This window comes from Salmo trutta, chromosome 33, assembly GCF_901001165.1.
Source record: "Salmo trutta chromosome 33, fSalTru1.1, whole genome shotgun sequence".
In the NCBI taxonomy this organism is placed as follows: domain Eukaryota; kingdom Metazoa; phylum Chordata; class Actinopteri; order Salmoniformes; family Salmonidae; genus Salmo; species Salmo trutta.
Window position 1 is genome coordinate 17688994 of NC_042989.1, and position 22041 is coordinate 17711034.

The following is a 22041-nucleotide window of genomic DNA, read 5'->3' on the forward strand; positions in this document are numbered from 1 at the left end:
ACGGCCTACTAATCAAACTCAGAAGCTAGGATATGCATATAATTAATACCTGTGGATAGAAAACACCCTAAACTTTCTAAAACTGTTTGAATGGTGTCTGTGAGTATAACAGAACTCATATGGCAGTCAAAACCCCGAGACCGATTGAAACAGGAAGTGGAATTCTGAATTGTGGACTCAACTTCACATCTTTGCCTATTAATCACACCGTGAGCTATGGTTCATTGAGCACTTTCTATTGCTTCCACTAGATGTCCCCAGTCTTTACAAAGTTGTTTGAGCCTTCTACTGTCGAAACTGAATGAATGAGACGCTGTGGAAATTGGTCACAGGGGGAGGGCTATCACCATTATGACGCCCTGTCTACCCCCTCCTTTCGAAACGTTTTGAAACACAATACAATCATCCCCCTCGAATCTTATTGGCTCTCTTGTTGAAACAGGCCCTGAAGATTTATGTTATACAACGTTTGACATGTTTGAATGAACCTAAATGGGGGAAAAATGTTATTTTTCGAAACCGCTGACCCGCGCCCGACGGAGCATTTGGATACAGCCTTCAGACACGCTAACAACAGCAAGCTAATGGAACATAAAGGATGGACTTTTTCGACCGAAAATACATTTGTTGTGGACCTGGGATTCCTGGAAGTGCTTTCTGATGAAGACAACTAAAGGTAAGGGATTATTGACAATAGTATACAAGATTAGATGTGATATGCGATTGTTCCAAGATGGCGCCGAGCAGGAATTACTAGCTAATTTTCTGAGTATCGCATCCCCTTTTACCTCAAAGTGTGATTACCCAGTAAAGTTATTTTTAAATCTGGTATGACAGGTGCTTTCAAGAGATATTCATCTATAAAATCTTAGAATGACAATATTACATTTTAAAAATGTTTTCGAATAGTAATTGAGTAAATTGTAGCACTGTTTCCCGGGATGCATTTGAGGGAAAATAGTTAGTCAACGTCAGGCGGCGATGTAAAATGCTGTTTTTATATATAAATATGAACTTTATTGAACAAAAGAATGCATGCATTGTGTAACATGATGTCCTAGGTGTGTCATCTGATGAAGTTTGTAAAAGGTTAGTGCTGCATTTAGCTGTTTTTTGGTTATTTGTGATGCATGTGGTTGGTCGGAAAATGGCTATGTTGCTACTTTTACCATGTACTCCTCTAACATAATCTAATGTTTTGCTTTTCCTGTAAAACCTTTTTGAAATCGGACGACGTGGGTCGATTCAGGAGAGGTGTATCTATAAAACGATATGAGACAGTCCTATATTTGAAAAAAATATATATTAAATTTCGTTATGCTAATGTCGCTAGGAGTTTTTCGCTGGATGTTGATCCCGCTTACGGGTCGAGACGCTCAAGAGGTGATTTCTATGGGGATTTTTGTATTATGCTAATTAGACTTCTGCGTTGGTGCGGACATCGACATTCTATTGAAATGATGGGACTCGGGGCCTCCCGGGTGGCGCAGTGGTCTAAGGCACTGCATCGCAGTGCTAGCTGTGCCACTAGAGATTCTGGGTTTGAGTCCAGGCTCTGTCACAGCCGGCTGCGACCGGGAGGCTACAGCCGGCTGCGACCGGGAGGCCCATGGGGCGGCGCACAATTGGCCCAGCATCGTCCGGGTTAGGGAGGGTTTGGCCGGCAGGGATATCCTTGTCTCATCGTGCCCTAGTGACTCCTGTGTCGGGCCGGGCGCAGTGCACGCTGACACGGTCGCCAGGTGTACAGTGTGTCATGATGTTGACCTGTGGGTAAGGTTTATGACCCCCCCATAAATACCTTTCTCCCTTTCCTCTCTTGACTCTACTGAAGGACTCTTGAAAAGCCTTTGTTATACATAGAGTGTCGGGGAACATCAAAAGGTGGGGGGAAAGGAACCATATTTCGGTAATCCAACCAGTTGAAAATATGCGTTGATACTTAATGAATATGATGTCTGTTCGGTTGTCATCTGAGACATTCTTATTAATGATAGGATGACAAACTGTATCGTGGAAAGTCTACACATTGTAGTTATCAGATTCACATGGAATTGTTGTGCAATTTAAATGTTTAAATATGAAACTGTGAAAAGATTAAATGTAATTTTAGCTTCCAAATGAGAGAATTGGGTTTTCATAAGGTTTGAGCTCTGCTCAATCAGTGGCCCGCCCCTGTGAAGAGACATTGGTTATAAACTATGAAACACACCCTTCTCTCCCTCCACTATATAAGTCCTTGACAAAAATGTAACCTCCTGTTCTGAGTACGCGAGGCCTGCAGCCTCTGCGTTAAAAGGGCGAATAACTTGCTGTTCCGGGTACATTAGGGCGACGGTCCGATGTCAGAAGGATTCAGATAATAAGCTGTTCCGGGTCCATTAGGGCGACGGTCCGATGTCAGAAGGATTCAGATAATAAGCTGTTCCGGGTCCATTAGGGCGACGGTCCAGTTTACCACCAGAGACACTCTTAAAGGGACAAGGAAGATCTCTGTTGGGCAACACGGCCAGCATCTACGACCAACCTACCGAAGCGCAGCTCAGAATAAATATTTATTGCATTTTCCTTTTCCAAATGGGTGGTTATTTAGAATGCATAAGATTCTGTATTTACGATAGCATAGCTTCTCCCTTTGTTCTTCAGTCTTCCCGCACTTTCATTCAAGCCCAACCCCCTCTCTTTGTGTAACCAGCCGTCATACAGGTTCCGTCCCCCAGGGACGTTTTCTTGTAGGACATAATTAGTAATCAATGTATGATCCATTCTGTGTATATGTAATTCTGTGTGATTAGTTAGGCATTTAGTAAATAAATAAACCCAATTTTGTATTACTGATTCAACTTGTTAGCCTGGGTTCGTGAAGATAACCAAGAATTGACAACTTTCAGATGAGACTGAAATAAGGTGACGATTCATATTGACTGCTATTGATGTAAAATGTTACTAGGTCTTTAAGAGTTTATTCAGAAGATAACAGCTCTATAAACACTATTTCGTGGTGCCCCGACTTTCTAGTTAACTACATTTACATGATTAGCTTAATCAGGTAATATTAATTACAGAGAAAGGATTTTATAGAATAGCATGTCATATCACTTAATCTGGTATAGCCAAACACACGACAGGTGTTTCCTCTGACACATTGGTGCGGCTGGCTTCCGGGTTGGATGGGCATTGTGTCAAGAAGCAGTGCGGCTTGGTTGGGTTGTGTTTCAGAGGATGCATGGCTCTCGACCTTCGCCTCTCCCGAGTCCGTACGGGAGTTGCTGCGATGAGACAAGACTGTAACTACTACCAATTGGATACCACGAAATTGAGGAGAAAAAAAGGGGTAAAAAAATAATACAATTTAAAAAACCTGATGGGACTCACTCTCCATCTTACACACACCTCCAGGATAATCAGGGCATGCAGGTTGGAGGCTCCCTCTCCACTGCTGCTAAATCCCAGAGGAGCAGAATAGCTCAGACCGTAAACACCATGACAGAAGTACACACACTGCGTTAGCTCGCCATGGTTTAAATAAAGACAAAGCAGCAGGAGGTGGCATCCTCACAGGCTTCAGGCTGTTCACGTTCCTCAGCCCAAAACATATAGATGTCATCCCCCACTGACAGATCACCTTAAATACTGTTGAAGTAATATAGCTACAGGTTCATCTGCCTCACCTAAAGCCCATTCTTGTGGGAAGCTGCTATAGACGAAATGCTAACAGTCAGTATCTGGATAACATGTGTGAAATGCTTGCTAACGTATGTGATATCAACAGAGAGGTATATTATCTGGGTGATTTAAATATTGACTGGCTTTCATCAAGCTGCCCACTCAAGAAAAACCTCCAAACTGTAACCAGTCAACCTACCTGCGTAGTTACAAACAGCACAGGAACAAAATCGTAAACATGTATTGATCACATCTTGACTAATGTTGCTGAAATTTGCTTGAAAGAAGTATCCAGATCAATCGGATGTAGTGATCACAATATAGTAGCCATATCAGGGAAAAACGTAGTTCTAAAGGCCGGGCCTAATATAGTGTATAAGAGGTCATACAATAAGTTTTGTAGTGATTCCTATGTTGTTGATGTAAATAATATTTGTTGGTCTGTGGTGTGTAATGAGGAGCAACTAGATGCTGCACTTGACACATTTATGAAATTACTTATTAGAGTTACAAAAATTGTATGGTTGAGAGGGATGAGGCAAAAGGAATGGCAAATAAGTCTGGCTGCACAACCGATTGGCAAACATACTCCTAATTGAAAAATCATGTGACTAAACTGAATTAAAAGAAGAAACTACACTATGAAACAAAGATAAATTATATTAAGAATGATAGTAAAAAGCTTTAAATGAAATGTTGGGCAAAAAGGCAAACTCAGCTCCATCATTAATTGAATCAGATAGCTCATTCACCACAAAACTCACTGATATTGCCAATGACATTTTAAATTGAAAAGATAAGTAAACTTAGGCATGACATGCCAGCAACAAACACTGACACTACACATCCAAGTATAATTGATCAAATTATGAAAGACAAGGGGATTGTGAAGCAACAGAAACATAGGCACAGGCACATGCATACAAACAAACGATAACATACGCACTACACACACACACACACACACACACACACACACACACACACACACACATGCATTTCGTTTTTGTAGATATGTGGTAGTAAAGTAGGGGCCTGAGGGCACACACTTAATATGTTGTGAAATCTGTTGTAAATGTATTGTAATAAAAAAAATTAAAAAGGAGTAACTGCCTTAATTTTGCTGGACCCGAGGAAGAGCAGCCGCTGCTAATGGGGATCCATAATAAATACAAATACAAGCATTGTAAATTTGAATTCGGTAACGTGAGTGTAGAAGAGGTGAAATGATTATTGTTGTCTATCAACAATGACCAGCCACCGGGATCTGACAACTTGGATGGAAAATTACTCAGGATAATAGCGGACGATATTGCCACTACTATTTGCCATATCTTCAATCTAAGCCTACTAGGAAGTGTGTGACTTCAGGCCTGGAAGAAAGCAAAAAGTAATTCCACTACCCAAGAATAGTAAAGCCCCCTTTACTGGCTAAAATAGTCAACCAATCAGCCTGTTACCAACCCTTAGTAAACTTTTTGAATTAATTGTGTTTGACCAGATACAATGCTATTTTACAGTAAACAAATTTACAACAGACTTTCAGCACGCTCACAGGGATGGACAATCAACATGCACGGCACTTACACAAATTACTGATGAATGGCTGAGAGAAATTGATGATAAAAAATATTGTGTGAGCTGTTTTGTTAGACTTCAGTGTGGCTTTTGACATTATTGATCAAAGTCTGCTGCCGGCTTTACACCCCCTGCTATATTGTGAATAAAGAGTTACCTGTCTAACAGAACACAGAGGGTGTTCTTTAATGGAAGCCTCTACAACATAATCCAGGTAGAATCAGGAATTCCCCAGGGTAGCTGTCTAGGCCCCTTACGTCTTTCCATCTTTACTAATGACATGCTTGAGTAAAGCCAGTGTGTCTATGTATGCAGATGACTCCACATTATACACATCAGCAACTACAGCGAGTGAAATCACTGCAACACTTAAAGAGCTGCAGTTAGTTTCAGAATGGTGGCAAGGAATAAGTTAGTCCTAAATATCTCTAAACACTAAAAGCATTGTATTTGGGACAAATAATTCACTAAACCCTAAACCCCAATTAAACCTTGTAATAAACTATGTGGAAATTGAGCAAGTTGAGGTGACTAAACTGCTAGAGTAACCCCGGATTGTAAACTGTCATGGTCAAAACATACTGATACAACAGTAGCTAAGATGGGGAGAAGTCTGTCCATAATAAAGCATAGCTCTGCCTTTTTAACAACACTATCAACAAGGCAGGTCCTACAGGCCCAAGTTTTGTCGCACCCGGACTACTGTTCAGTCTTGTGGTCAGGTGCCACAAAGAGGGACCTTGGAAAATTACAACTGGCTCAGAACAGGGCAGCATGGCTAGCCCTTGAATGTACACAGCGAGCTAACATTAATAACATGCATGTAAATCTCATGGCTCAAAGTGGAGGAGAGTGACTTAATCATTACTTGTTTTTGTAATTAGTGTTGACATGCTGAATGCACCAAGGTGTCTGTTTTAATCCACTAGCACACAGCTCAGACACACATGCATACCCCACAAGACATCCCACCAAAGGTCTCTTCACAATCCCCAAATTAAGAATAGACTATGAGAGGCGCACAGTGCTACACAGAGCCATGGCTACATGGAACTCTATTCCACATCAGGTAACTGATGCAAGCAGTAAAATCAGATTTAAATAACATAACATTATGAAACAGCAGGGAGTGTGAAGAGACACACACACACGCTTACACGTGATAAGATTCTACACACACATACGTACACATGGATTCTGTATTGTAGATATGTAGTAGTAGAGTAGTGACCTGAGGGAACATGATATAAAATGTAATTTCATGTAATATTGTTAATTGTATATAATTGCCTTAATGTTGCTGGACCCCAGGAAGAGTTGCTGCTGCCTTGGCAACAGATAATGGGGATCCTTAATAAATGCAAATACCTTGGCCTACCTGCCTGCGGAGTCCTCTGTGAGGCCAAACCCCCTGCTTCCAAACCCCCAGAGGAGACAAGACATGACCATAGAGGCTCTGAAGTCGTTTCACCTTTCACCTCCTTCATTATCTCCATCTTTCTCTCAGTCTGCTTCCATGTCCAGGACATGATAGTTAAGAGGAGAGAAAAGCACCCTTGATACAACCCTTCACACAGCCCATTATTGATTAATGGAAAGATCATTTTTCGATCTGAGAATAAATGTTTCTCTCCCGCTCTCTGAAAATGTTGCTCTCTGAAATGACAGCAACATGACTCCATCTTCTCTCGTTTCAATCGTACCTCAACAGGACACCACAAACGAACGAAATACATTTTTTTTAAACGAAATAAACGGTTCTAAATAAGCCGGTGTTCTGCAGGAATCAACCGCGCCACCTTGAAACGCCACCAAGTCAAACAGAAGTTAGTCTTCTGGACTCTGAGGTGAGGGGAAAGAAAAACCACACTGAAGCCCAACTGAAGCCTTGCGGTTTCCAGACACGCCTGGCAACCACTCTACCCCACCCCGAGCCAGAGGGAGGAGAAAAGAGGGAAAGAGAGGGGGAAAAGTGAGGAAAAACAGCCAGAGTCAGAGCCAAGAGCAACAGCATCCTACAACCCTTTCTCCATCAGCAAGTTTGACTTCATGCTGCATATTCAGTCAGTTAGAGAGAACCACATCCTCCTCCATGTGAAGCCAGCCATACTGGAGCAGCTCTTTTTCCTCCCAATGGTGGATGAAAAATGGGCAGTGGTCATGTCTTTGGGTTTAAATGGCTATCAAATACACTGGAATAAAAGGTTTCTAGACTCTGCATGCAAATTCCCCAATGTAATATGAGTGTGTCTGGAGAAAGACTTCTCCACTGTCATGGAGATGAGACTAGGTGAGCACTGAGCAGAGATTTCTCCCACGCAACGTTGCACCCTGGGAAGACCGCTATGCCTCTCATAGGGGCTGGAGGCGAAGGAGGGTGATGGCATCACTTTATCTCATCACCGTAAAATTAAAATAAACAACTGCGGAGGAAAACAGAGCAGTTGCCAAATGGAAGAAGGCCTTAACAGACACCCTGAATAACACATAGCTGACAGCTCAACAAAACGCAGAGCCAGAGCCATCAATTTGTCTCTGAGGGCTGCAGGTATGAAAGTGATGACATTACAGAGGAGTTGAGGGCTTGTTCCCACACCAGGCAGAGACCCTTGATAAGGACACAATACACTGCAGCAACATCCTCCTTCAAGGGCTCCCCAACCATTAGCGTGAAGCTAATCTAAACTGACCACCACTGTAATATGCTGACAATGAATTAGCATGGACCTAAACAGCATAGTGTGTGCCCCCATTAAGATAAACTGCATTGGGCTCTGTGTAAGGAAGATAACCATACGTTACCATTGAGTGAAGTCACGTAGGCAGAGTATTCGTATGAGCTCATCGCGCGTTAACTTTAAGCTAGACTAGGCCAACCCAGGGTGCATGCTGGACATTCACTAGCATGTCTGTGTGAGCTAGCCTGTTTGGATGTTGTTTGCATGCCAACTATGTGGTAGGCTTAAGCCGGCCTGCACAGTCAGGACAGTCAGTGTACTTGTATGTGGCATGCGGTACTTACCATAGGGATGACCACCTGTTTCTGCTTCTCAATCTGGGTCTCCAGCTGGGCAGCCTGGTCCTTGTGTTGGGCCAGCAGGATGGTGGTGGGGACATGAGCGCGTTCCTGAAGGGGAACATCCAAATACAGGTATGAGGTGAGTGATCATATTTCCGTGTGTGTGTGTGAGCGCATGTTCAACAACCACTGAATCCTGATAAAGTAAAAAAACGGATTTACGCCAAGTAAAAGATGGGAGGTGCTTCGAAGACTGGTACATGTAAATGAGATGTGCAACTTGGGAACCTCAGAGTTCAAAATATCAAATCAGACGCTCCTCCCTATAACTGCACAACTAACAAACCAAGGCGGTTCAAAGCTAGTCATCAGATTATTGATGCAAGCGATGTTAAAACCCTGGTGGTATGACGTTTTTTCAAGTACACTGCGATGTCTTCACCTCCATTAAGCCAAGGTTGAACATTGCAATTTCTCCAGTGAAGTGTTGCCAAGCTTAGAGGTCTGAAAACACAAGCCCAGGCATGCCATCCATGGAGGGTGCAGGACGTTATTGTCGGGGTGGACGGGCGGTGGGCACAGAGTTGGGAGTGTTTTCATCACCAGGCAGAAAGGAAGGTGTTGAGCAGAATAATGAACAGCTGGAGGTGATCTGCTGATGGCCCCTTATCAGGATACATTGCAAACACTATATCTGTCTATTTGATTATTGATACACTACATATACAAAGGTATGTGGACACTACTTCAAATTAGTGGATTCGGCTATTTCAGCCACATCTATTGCTTACAGGTGTTTAAAATCGAGCACACAGCCATGCAAGCTCCATTGACAAACAATTGCAGTAGAATAGCCTTACTGAAGAGCTCAGTGACTTAACGTAACACCGTCATAGGATGCCACCTTTCCAACAAGTTAGTTGCCCTGCTAGAGCTGCCCTGGTCAACTGTAAGTGCTGGTATTGTGAAGTGGAAAAGTCTAAGAGCAACAACAGCTCAGCTGCGAAGTGGTAGGCCACACAAGCTCACAGAATGGGATCTCTTAGTGCTGAAGCGCGAAGCACGTAAAAAATCGTCTGTCCTCGGTTGCAACACTCACTACCGAGTTACAAACTATCTCTGGAAGCAACGTCAGAACAATAACAATTAGTCGGAAGCTTCATGAAATGGATTTCCATGGCGAGCAGCTGCACACAAGCCTAAAATCACCATGCCCAATGCCAAGCGTCTGCTGGAGTGGTGTAAAGCTCACCGCCATTGGACTCTGGAGCAGTGGAAACGAATTCCCTGGAGTGATGAATCACGCTTCACCATCTGGCAGTCCAATGAACGAACCTGGGTTTGGCGGATGCCAGGAGAACGCTACCTCTCCGAATGCATTGTGCCAACTGTAAAGTTTGGTGGTGGAGGAGGAATAATGTTCTGGGGTTGTTTTTCATGGTTCGGGCTAGGTCCCTTAGTTCCAGTGAAGGGAAATCTTAACCCTACAACATACAATGACATTGTAGACGATTCAGTGCTTCCAACTTTGCGGCAACAGTTGGGGAATGCCCTTTCCTGTTTCAGCATGACAATGCCCCTGTTCACAAAGCGAGGTTCATACAGAAACGGTTTGTCAAGATCGCTGTGGAGGAACTTGACCGGCCTGCACAGAGCCCTGACCTCAACCCTACAGAACACCAGTGGGATGACTCGCAGACTGCTAGCCAGGCCTAACTCCCCAAAATCAGTGCCCATCCTCACTAATGTTCTTGGGGCTAAATGGAAGCAAGTCCCTGCAGCAATGTTCCAACATCTAGTGTATTGCCTTCCCAGAAGAGTGGAGGCTGTTATTGCAGCAAAGGGGGGGCAACTCCATATTAATGCCCATGATTTTGGAATGAGATGTTCGATGAGCAGGTGTCCACATACTTTTGGTAAAGTAGTATATATCTCACAGTGTGTGTGAGGCCTCAGAGATTTCTACTGTAAATGCCAAAGCACAGGAGCGTGTCCCCGGGTTCTTACTGCTCATCTCCCAACAGAGGCTTAGTGTTTAAACAAACAAACAAACAGCTCACCCTGCTATCTGTGATAGCTCTTTACCAGGCTGCTCTACAGGGACAATCACTTCTAAAGCCTGCAGCTAAACACAAAAGGAGCCAGGATACTTGCCAGGAGGCACAGACCGCTAACAATGCTGAGGGGACAGCAAAGCTTCAGCAGCCCCACTACAGAAGAGTAGTAATAAGCTCTTAATGAGCCAAGTTACATGTCATTGGCTCATCTTATATATCCTGCTTGTTCTTCCTGTACGTGTGTCACCTGATTGTTCTATAACTTACCATTTGTTCCCGTTGGCCTATGTGGAAATGTGTGTTTATTAGTGCAACTGTATGTGGTGTGTGTCTGTGTACATGTCTAGGTGTCTCACCAGTTTATCTTGTAGAGCCTGCTTGCTCTTCCTCCTGGCCTGTAGCTGTCTCTGTTCCTCCTGCAGAGCCTCCAGACTGCGATGCTCATTCCCCTGCTCCTCCAACAACAGCAGCTCCTCCTGCTCTCGCATTTGATGGAGAGAGAGAGAGAGAGGGAAGAATCAATATCCTAGTTGACAGAGTATTGCATGAGGAGACAGAGGATGGGAGAGGGAGCGAGATCATGTAGTACAACAGAATAATGCATAAGCGATGAGTTTCATCAGTGCGGGGTTACAGGTACCCACCAGCTTGGCCCTGTTCTTCTGGATGATGTCTCTATTCTCTCTCTGGTACGCCTCCATAATGTGTTTGGTGCCCTCCACCTCGAGGTTGTTGGTCAGGTTATAGACTGGAGCAGAGTGCAGGGCAGCCCTCCAAGACACTAGCACAGACTTCACTTCAAATGATCTAGGGCAGATACTGGAAATCGGATTCGGCACAACCTAAAGTATGATGTTGCAAAGCACCAGACTATTGATAATTAATTGTTTTGAATGTATAAGTAAGGTTGAATGTTCCAATTCAAGGGCTTGCCAATGCACACTACCGGTCAAAAGTTTTAGAACACCTACTCATTCAAGGGTTTTTCTTTATTTTTACTATTTTCTACATTGTAGAATAATATTGAAGACATTAAAACTATGAAATAACACATATGGAACCATGTAGTAACAAAAAAAGTGTTTAACAAATCAAAATATATTTTATATTTCAGATTCTTCAAAATAGCCACCCTTTGCCTTAACAGATTTGCACACTCTTGGCATTCTCTCAACCAGCTTCACCTGGAATGTTTTTCCAACAGTCTTGAAGGAGTTCCCACATATGCTGAGCACTTGTTGGCTGTTTTTCCTTCACTCTGCGGCCGACTCATCCCAAACCATATCAATTTGGTTGAGGTCGGGGGATTGTGGAGGCCAGGTCATCTGATGCAGCACTCCCTTACTCTCCTTCTTGGTACAATAGCCCTTACACAGCCTAGAGGTGTGTGTGGGGTCATTGTCCTGTTGAAAAACAAATGATAGTCCCACTAAGCGCAAACCTGATGGGATGGCATATCGCTGCAGAAGGCTGAGGTAGCCATGTTGGTTAAGTATGCCTTGAATTCCAAATAAATCACTGACAGTGTCACCAGCAAAGCACTCCCACACCATCACACCTCCTCCATGCCGCATGGTGGGAAACACACATGCAGAGATCATCCCTTCACCTACTCTGCTTTTCACAAAGACACAGCGGTTGGAACCCAAAATATAAAATTTGGACTCATCAGACCAAAGGACAGATTTCCACCAGTCTATTGTCCATTGCTCGTGTTTTTTGGCCCAAGCAAGTCTCTTCTTCTTATTGGTGTCCTTTAGTGGTTTCTTCGCAATTCGACCATAAAGGTCTGATCACACAGTCTCCTCTGAACAGTTGATGTTGAGATGTGTCTGTTACTTGAACTCATTTATTTGGGCTGCAATTTCTGAGGCTGTTAACTCTAATGAACTTATCCTCTGCAGCAGAGGTAACTCTGGGTCTTCCATTCCTGTGGCGGTCTTCATGAGAGCCAGTTTCATCATTGCGCTTGATGGCTTTTGCGACTGCACTTGAAGAAACTTTCAAAGTTCTTGAAATGTTCCGTATTGACTGGCCTTCATGTCTTAAAGTAATAATGGACTGTCATTTCTCTTTGCTTATTTGAGCTGTTCTTGCCATAAAATGGACTTGGTCTTTTACTAAATAGGGTCATCTTCTGTACACCCCCCTACCTTGTCACAACACAACTGATTGGCTCAAACGCATTAAGAAGGAAAGAAATTCCACAAATTAACTTTTAACAAGGCACACCTGTTAATTGCAATTACATTTACAGTTACGTCATTTATCAGACGCTCTTATCCAGAGCGACTTACAGTAGTGAGTGCATACATTTCATACATTTTTTCTCCATACTGGTCCCCCGTGGGAATAGAACCCACAACCCTGGCGTTGCAAACACCATGCTCTACCAACTGATGCATTCCAGGTGACTACCTCATGAAGCTGGTTGAGAGAATGCCAAAAATGTGCAAATCTGTCATCAAGACAAAGTGTGGCTATTTGAAGAATCTCAAATATACACTGCTCAAAAAAATAAAGGGAACACTTAAACAACACAATGTAACTCCAAGTCAATCACACTTCTGTCAAATCAAACTGTCCACTTAGGAAGCAACACTGATTGACAATAAATTTCACATGCTGTTGTGCAAATGGAATAGACAACAGGTGGAAATTATAGGCAATTAGCAAGACACCCCCAATAAAGGAGTGGTTGTGCAGGTGGTCCACAGACCACTTCTCAGTTCCTATGCTTCCTGGCTGATGTTTTGGTCACTTTTGAATGCTGGCGGTGCTTTCACTCTAGTGGTAGCATGAGACGGAGTCCACAACCCACACAAGTGGCTCAGGTAGTGCAGCTCATCCAGGATGGCACATCAATGCGAGCTGTGGCAAGAAGGTTTGCTGTGTCTGTCAGCGTAGTGTCCAGAGCATGGAGGCGCTACCAGGAGACAGGCCAGTACATCAGGAGACATGGAGGAGGCCGTAGGAGGGCAACAACCCGGCAGCAAGACCACTACCTCCACCTTTATGCAAGGAGGAGCAGGAGGAGCACTGCCAGAGCCCTGCAAAATGACCTCCAGCAGGCCACAAATGTGCATGTGTCTGCTCAAACGGTCAGAAACAGACTCCATGAGGGTGGTATGAGGGCCCGATGTCCACAGGTGGGGGTTGTGCTTACAGCCCAACACCGTGCAGGACGTTTGGCATTTGCCAGAGAACACCAAGATTGGCAAATTCGCCACTGGCGCCCTGTGCTCTTCACAGATGAAAGCAGGTTCACACTGAGCACGTGACAGACGTGACAGAGTCTGGAGACGGCGTGGAGAACGTTCTGCTGCCTGCAACATCCTCCAGCATGACCGGTTTGGCGGTGGGTCAGTCATGGTGTGGGGTGGCATTTCTTTGGGGGGCCGCACAGCCCTCCATGTGCTCGCCAGAGGTAGCGTGACTGCCATTAGGTACCGAGATGAGATCCTCAGACCTCTTGTGAGACCATATGCTGGTGCGGTTGGCCCTGGGTTCCTCCTAATGCATGACAATGCTAGACCTCATGTGGCTGGAGTGTGTCAGCAGTTCCTGCAAGAGGAAGGCATTGATGCTATGGACTGGCCCGCCCGTTCCCCAGACCTGAATCCAATTGAGCACCTCTGGGACATCATGTCTCGCTCCATCCACCAACGCCATGTTGCACCACAGACTGTCCAGGAGTTGGCGGATGCTTTAGTCCAGGTCTGGGAGGAGATCCCTCAGGAGACCATCCGCCACCTCATCAGGAGCATGCCCAGGCGTTGTAGGGAGGTCATACAGGCACGTGGAGGCCACACACACTACTGAGCCTCATTTTGACTTGTTTTAAGGACATTACATCAAAGTTGGATCAGCCTGTAGTGTGGTTTTCAACTTGAATTTTGAGTGTGACTCCAAATCCAGACCTCCATGGGTTGATAAATTGGATTTCCATTGATTATTTTTGTGTGATTTTGTTGTCAGCACATTCAACTATGTAAAGAAAAAAGTATTTAATAAGATTATTTCATTAATTCAGATCTAGGATGTGTTATTTTAGTGTTCCCTTTATTTTTTTAGCAGTATATTTTGATTTGTTTAACACTTTTTTGGTTAATACATGATTCCATCTGTGTTATTTCATAGTTTTGATGTCTTCAATATTATTCTACAATGTAGAAAATAGTAAAAATAAAGAAAAACCTTTGAATGAGTAGGTGTTCTAAAACTTTTGACCAGTAGTGTATTTCTCTAAAAGTAATAAACCATGTTTCTGACATTGTAAGCATAGGAAACCATAGGCTAACCCATAGTCACAGTGCAAGAACCATCTGACAGAGATCTCTGAGAATTGGCAGAGAGAGACTGGTGGGTCTCTGACCCTGGCTGGCACTGACGCCTGTAAAACTTCAACATCCAGAGCCAAGGCCAGATCAATGCACTAACACCCCCCTTCTATCTCTCTATCTCCCGAGTCCACCGCCTGCTCTCACCGATCTCCTCTACTTGCTCCAAGTAGTCATTGTATTCTCTCAGGCTGGAGATGTCCAAGTCTCTCGTTCTAACTGTGAAGGAGAAGAGAGAAAAAAAAACATATATACTCTTAAGTATCAGGCCTAATACTTGTTTGCACACATTACATTGAAATAGCAGGGCTAAAGAAACAAAGATGAGGGATGGACAGAACGGGAGGGGCTGAGGCAGATGTATGGCAGGGAAAGAGCCTTCCCATTTGAGCAACCCCTGGGGGGCCATTGTCTACAAAACAAAACAGCATAATGACAAAGACAAAGGAAGCTTAAGGAGAGGGAGGAGAGGGCTGAACACAAACACACACAGAGACACACCCTTCTCCCGTGCCCCTCAATCACATCTTGAGCAACTTCATGCGGATCTCCACCTCCTTGTCGATGGCTGGGTCTTTGAAGAGCTACATGCGGAAGTTACTCTTCCTCAGGGGCGTGCCACACTGCACACAGTTCCCCGAGCCACTCACAAACAGCATGTCCACACAGCTCTCACAAGCATGTCCACACAGCTCTCACAAGCATGTCCACACAGCTCTCACATCTGAGGAAACAGATAGACAAATGTGTCTAACACACACACATACAGTTGAAGTCAGAAGTTTACATACACCTTAGCCAAATATACTGCTCAAAAAAATAAAGGGAACACTAAAATAACACATCCTAGATCTGAATGAATGAAATAATCTTATTAAATACTTTTTTCTTTACATAGTTGAACGTGCTGACAACAAAAATCACGCAAAAATAATCAATGGAAATCCAAATTATCAACCCATGGAGGTCTGGATTTGGAGTCACACTCAAAATTAAAGTGGAAAACCACACTACAGGCTGATCCAACTTCAATGTAATGTCCTTAAAACAGGTCAAAATGAGGCTCAGTAGTGTGTGTGGCCTCCACATGCCTGTATGACCTCCCTACAACGCCTGGGCATGCTCCTGATGAGGTGGCGGATGGTCTCCTGAGGGATCTCCTCCCAGACCTGGACTAAAGCATCCGCCAACTCCTGGACAGTCTGTGGTGCAACGTGGCGTTGGTGGATGGAGCGAGACATGATGTCCCAGATGTGCTCAATTGGATTCAGGTCTGGGGAACGGGCGGGCCAGTCCATAGCGTCAATGCCTTCCTCTTGCAGGAACTGCTGACACAATCCAGCCACATGAGGTCTAGCATTGTCTTGCATTAGCAGGAACCCAGGGCCAACCGCACCAGCATATGGTCTCACAAGGGGTCTGAGGATCTCATCTCAGTACCTAATGGCAGTCAGGCTACCTCTGGCGAGCACATGGAGGGCTGTGCGGCCCCCCCAAAGAAATGCCACCCCACACCATGACTGACCCACCGCCAAACCGGTCATGCTGGAGGATGTTGCAGGCAGCAGAACGTTCTCCACGGCGTCTCCAGACTCTGTCACGTCTGTCACATGTGCTCAGTGTGAACCTGCTTCATCTGTGAAGAGCACAGGGCGCCAGTGGCGAATTTGCCAATCTTGGTGTTCTCTGGCAAATGCCAAACGTCCTGCACGGTGTTGGGCTGTAAGCACATCCCCCACCTGTGGACGTCGGGCCCTCATACCACCCTCATGGAGTCTGTTTCTGACCGTTTGAGCAGACACATGCACATTTGTGGCCTGCTGGAGGTCATTTTGCAGGGCTCTGGCAGTGCTCCTCCTGCTCCTCCTTGCACAAAGGCGGAGGTAGCGGTCCTGCTGCTGGGTTGTTGCCCTCCTACGGCCTCCTCCACGTCTCCTGATGTACTGGCCTGTCTCCTGGTAGCGCCTCCATGCTCTGGACACTACGCTGACAGACACAGCAAACCTTCTTGCCACAGCTCGCATTGATGTGCCATCCTGGATGAGCTGCACTACCTGAGCCACTTGTGTGGGTTGTAGACTCCGTCACATGCTACCACTAGAGTGAAAGCACCGCCAGCATTCAAAAGTGACCAAAACATCAGCCAGGAAGCATAAGAACTGAGAAGTGGTCTGTGGTCACCACCTGCTGAACCACTCCTTTATTGGGGGTGTCTTGCTAATTGCCTATAATTTCCACCTGTTGTCTATTCCATTTGCACAACAGCATGTGAAATTTATTGTCAATCAGTGTTGCTTCCTAAGTGGACAGTTTGATTTCACAGAAGTGTGATTGACTTGGAGTTACATTGTGTTGTTTAAGTGTTCCCTTTATTTTTTTGAGCAGTGTACATTTAAAAACTCAGTTTTTCACAATTCCTGACATTTAATCCTAGTAAAAATGCCCTGTTTTAGGTCAGTTAGGATTACCACTTTATTTTAAGAATGTGAAATGTCAGAATAATAGTAGAGAGAACAATTTATTTCAGATTTTATTTCTTTCATCACATTCCCAGTGGGTCAGAAGTTTACATACACTCAATTAGTATTTGGTAGCATTGCATTTAAATTGTTTAACTTGGGTCAAACGTTTAGGGTAGCCTTCCACAAGCTTCCCACAATAAGTTGGGTGAATTTTGGCCCTTTCCTCCGGACAGAGCTGGTGTAACTGAGTCAGGTTTGTAGGCCTCCTTGCTCACACATGCTTCTTCAGTTCTGCCCACAAATGTTCTATGGGATTGAGGTCAGGGCTTTGGGATTGCCACTCCAATACCATGACTTTGTTGTCCTTAAGCCGTTTTGCCACAACTTTGGAAGTATGCTTGGGGTCATTGTCCATTTGGAAGACCCATTTGCGACCAAGCATTAACTTCCTGACTGATGTCTTGAGATGTTGCTTCAATAGATCCACATAATTTCCCTTCCTCATGATGCCATCTATTTTGTGAAGTACACCAGTCCCTCCTGCAGCAAAGCACCCCCACAACATGATGCTGCCACCCCCGTGCTTCACGGTTGGGATGGTGTTCTTCGGCTTGCAAGCCTCCCCCTTTTTCCTCCGAACATAACGATGGTCATTATGGTCAAACAGTTCTATTTTCGTTTCATCAGACCAGAGGACATTTCTCCAAAAAGTACGATCTTTGTCCCCATGTGTAGTTGCAAACTGTAGTCTGGCTTTTTTATAGTGGTTTTGGAGCAGTGGCTTCTTCCTTGCTGAGCGGCCTTTCAGGTTAAGTTGATATAGGACTCGTTTTACTGTGGATATAGATACTTTTGTACCCGTTTCCTCCAGCATCTTCACAAGGTCTTTTGCTGTTGTTCTGGGATTGATTTGCACTTTTCGCACCAAAGTACATTCATCTCTAGGAAAAAGAACGCGTCTGCTTCCTGAGCGGTATGACGGCTGCGTGGTCCCATGGTGTTTATACTTGCATACTATTGTTTGTACAGATGAACATGGTACCTTCAGGCATTTGGAAATTGCTCCCAAGGACGAACCAGACTTGTGGAGGTCTACAATATTTTGTCTGAGGTCTTGGCTGATTTCTTTTGAGTTTCCCATGATGTCAAGCAAAGTGGCACTGAGTTGGAAGGTAGGCCTAGAAATACATCCACAGATAAACCTCCGATTGACTCAAATGATGTAATTTAGCCTATCAGAAGCTTCTAAAGCCATGACATCATTTTCTGGAATTTTCCAAGCTGTTTAAAAGGCACAGTCAACTTAGTGTATGTAAACTTCTGACCCACTGGAATTGTGATACAGTGAGTTATAATTGAAATAATCTGTCTGTAAACAGATTGTAATTTGTCTGTGTCATGCACAAAGTAGATGTCCTAACCGACTTCCCAAAACTATAGTTTGTTAATAAGAAATTTGTGGAGTGGTTGAAAAACGAGTTTTAATGACTCCAACCTAAGTGTATGTAAACTTCCGACTTCAACTGTATATACAAAGCTTTACAGAAGAAGCCTTATTCTTTGGAGCATGCAGGTCCTATGTGCATGTCTAATGCACTTTTCCTTAGCAATGGCCTGGTGGTATACTTCCATTTTATATAATATGTATGTGAGTTATCAGCCCCACAGCAGGTGATAATGGCCATCTTATATTACCTTAATGTAATAGTTCAGACGGTAGGAATCATGAATGCAATGTTGCAGACAGACAGGAAATTAATCTGACACCCCTGCCAGAGATTATTTGTCTGCACTGGAAATGTATTTTTTCTATTGTAATTTCAAACAATCAGCATGCCACACAATACAAAATCCAGTTCAGCAATGCACCCACAGCTTCTCATCACTAAACCATTTCAAATTCCACTGATGCTGAAGTTCCCTGAAAGGCTCAGGCTTCTTTCAACATTCAGGATCGTAATAATTTGTTATGACGAAGAAAGTGCTCTAACAACTGGTCTAATATTAATGAGATCCCAAAAAAGACAAAACAGTTATGGTAGTTTAGAGATAAATATTTCATTATAAACTGCATCGATAAAGAACAGGACTACAGGACTACATTAGACATATCATGTCTCAGTGTTCCTGTATTGGTCTGGTATAATAAGTATTACTGCATAGAGGGGTTCCCTTCCCTCATTAGCCAACACAGAGCTGTTCTAGGAAATTGTTGCATGACACACACATTCCATAATCAAATGTCAATGTCCACCAATAGGAAAACATTCCAATGCAGAGGGTCCTTCCACAAGCGGGGCGGCAAGTAGCCTAGTGGTTAGAGCGTTGGACTAGTAACCGAAAGGTTGCAAGATCGAATCCCCGAGCTAACAAGGTAGAAATCTGTCATTCTGCCCCTGAACAAGGCAGTTAACCCACTGTTCCTAGGCCGTCATTGAAAATAAGAATTTGTTCTTAACTGAGTTAAATAAAGGTTTAAAAAAAATAATAATAATTTAAAAATCCATCACAACACGGCCATAGCAACCACAAGAGCCACCTTCGGGCCGAGCAACTTTTACTCATCAATCACACCTTTAAGCAGGTAGGAGTTTACCCATCAATCACACTCAAGTGAAGAGTGGACCCTAAAGACAATGGAGAAGGTCTTAAATCTTCCCTAAGTAGGCGGCAGGAGGGGTGCGCGGCAGGCGGGGGCGGGGGACTGGATAAACGTTTGCACAGTCCACTCTTTTAATTAAGTCTCTGTGGAGCTTTATTCCACTGGAATTCACCTTCTGTAGGCTTCCTGCTCTTAGCTGGCCACCTTCAGAAGCAAGCACCAACATCTGGCTTCCAAATGGCCACATCTGGAGTGACTACAACCGTTTTAACCCCAAAACATAGCCAAAATGTTTGTTTTTTTCAATGTGATGAAATTCGAGGGGAAAAATCGTCTTGGGCCTACAATTATTTTTTTTTATTCTGTTTCCAAAGTCTCATTTCTTTCAAACCCTCTTCAGAACTTGAGTGTTTTAGGCCTAGACGCAGTAAATCTTTTTCACCTCATCAGAAGGATTCTAAATGAAAAAGCAGTTATGAGAGAAACAGCAGAGCTACTGGGCTTTACCGGTTTACATATCAGATATGCAGAAAACAAAGCAAACCTGCCAAAAGATCATTAACACCAACACACCCTCTAGTAGGGATACACATGATAAAAAATATAAAAATCGGTGAACATATCAGAATCGGCCAATGTCTACTCCCAATGTGCAAAACCAATTTTAAATCTGACGTGGATCCCTATATAACGAAAGTACATGACGTAATGACGCCACGTAAAATTTTGCGCTAAACGCATTCCTAAAGTAGCCCACAATGTCTGCTGTGTGGATCGAGCAGTCAACAAGTCATGCAGTCATTTGAAAGAGTCAAAATTTCAGCAAGACAACTCAAAAGGCGAAATCCATTAAAGCCAAGGTAATGGAATTAATTTTCCTTGACAATCAACCGTTCTCTGTCGTGGGTGATGTTGGCTTTTGCCGACTGGTCGAGCAGTCAACAAGTCATGCTTAACACTACCAAGTGCGCTATTTTCAGATGTTGCCCTACCCGGAGTTACACAGTAATAGCGTCACAGCTATTAGCTTCACGACATACATACTATGCCGTTTGGGTCTTTGCGTGTCAAAAAAGATACAGTAGCACTGTCAAAGCTGTACAAAAAAAGTCAGCCAACACCGGCCACGAACGACGCGTTTACAATACCGCGTTGGTAATAAAGCATCATTTGTTCGACCTCAACTTCTGGGGTAGCTAGCTTTAGCTTGGTACCTAGTTAGCACCAATACAACCAGCTTGAAAACAATGACCAGTAAAAACTGCAGTCATTTTCATTATTCTAAGCAATGATTTAGGAATGCTTGCGAGTAAGTATTAGCTAGGTTCCCACTTGTTGTTCACCTATTGAAATTGAACTTCAGTTCATGAAAACAAATAGCTAGCCACCTACTTAACCCTGTTGCCTAAAGCTAACGTTATAAGCAGCCAGCTAGCTTCATCTGGCTGGACCGGGTTATGTGTTGTGATGCTAGCCACAATAAGGATTAGGCACAATAGTGGAATTTGCAGTTTACCTTCAAAATAAAAGTATGTCATTGACAGTGATGCAAATGAATACAAATAGTAGAATTATGCCAAACTTTTATTTTGAAGGCTAAACGCAAAGTCCACTGTTGTGGCTAATCCTTATTGTGGCTAGCTTCACATAGATGGGTCCGACCACCATTAGTCACAGTCTTAAGAACAGTCTTATAAATTAGGGTTATTTTAGATGATGACACCTAGCTATATAGTTAGCTAACTAACTATAGCTACTGAAACAGATGTCGTTTTGCTATGTTTTGGGGAAGAACATTGTTTGCATACATGAGCTAGCTAGCTTTGTAGGTGCGCGAGACAACTTTACCAGCATCATAGCATACGTATCGATGAATAGTTGTGACATATGAATTACGAGTGATAGTGTAATAACTACGTAAAAAATGTATGAACGCATTCAATTATTATGTGACGAGCAGTCATATTCAGGTCCTGATTGCTCAAATAGTGTTATTTGACACGTCAAATAGTGTTAAATAATATATTTTTTGACACGCAAAGACCCAAACGGCGTTCCATAGAAATCTTGGTTGAGAATGAAACGACTGAACAACGAAACAGCACAGCAAGTAAGTGAAAGAAATAGGTTTTGATTATGTTTTACTGGTAATGGGGACATACGTAAATGCCAACAAAATAACTTTTTGGTCAGTGTGGTGTGTAACCTTTATTTAACTAGGCAAGTCAGTTAATCCTCTGGGGTATGTGGGACGTGACCGTCCCACCTGCGGGACACACTATTCACCAGCCAGTGAAATAACAGGGCGCCAAATTCA

At 43.7% G+C, this 22041-nt stretch overlaps 1 protein-coding gene across 7 annotated transcripts in view; it reads right to left on the reverse strand.

Annotated features, from left to right (window-relative positions):
• The window catches only part of LOC115172531 (CDK-activating kinase assembly factor MAT1), a 69104-nt gene that overhangs the window by 38447 nt on the left and 8616 nt on the right, over positions 1-22041 (reverse strand). For 4 of the 7 annotated variants that reach the window (XM_029730075.1, XM_029730074.1, XM_029730073.1 and 1 more), the window contains 4 exons: positions 14808-14879; positions 10965-11127; positions 10677-10796; positions 8267-8371 (listed from right to left, as the gene is read on the reverse strand). In XM_029730075.1, coding sequence (XP_029585935.1) covers positions 8267-8371; positions 10677-10796; positions 10965-11021 — 282 coding nt within the window. In that variant the 5' untranslated portion in view covers positions 11022-11127; positions 14808-14879. Of the gene's footprint in view, positions 1-8266; positions 8372-10676; positions 10797-10964; positions 11191-14807; positions 14880-22041 lie in introns of all 7 variants that reach the window. The other 3 variants (XM_029730076.1, XM_029730071.1, XM_029730072.1) reach the window with 3 other exon arrangements.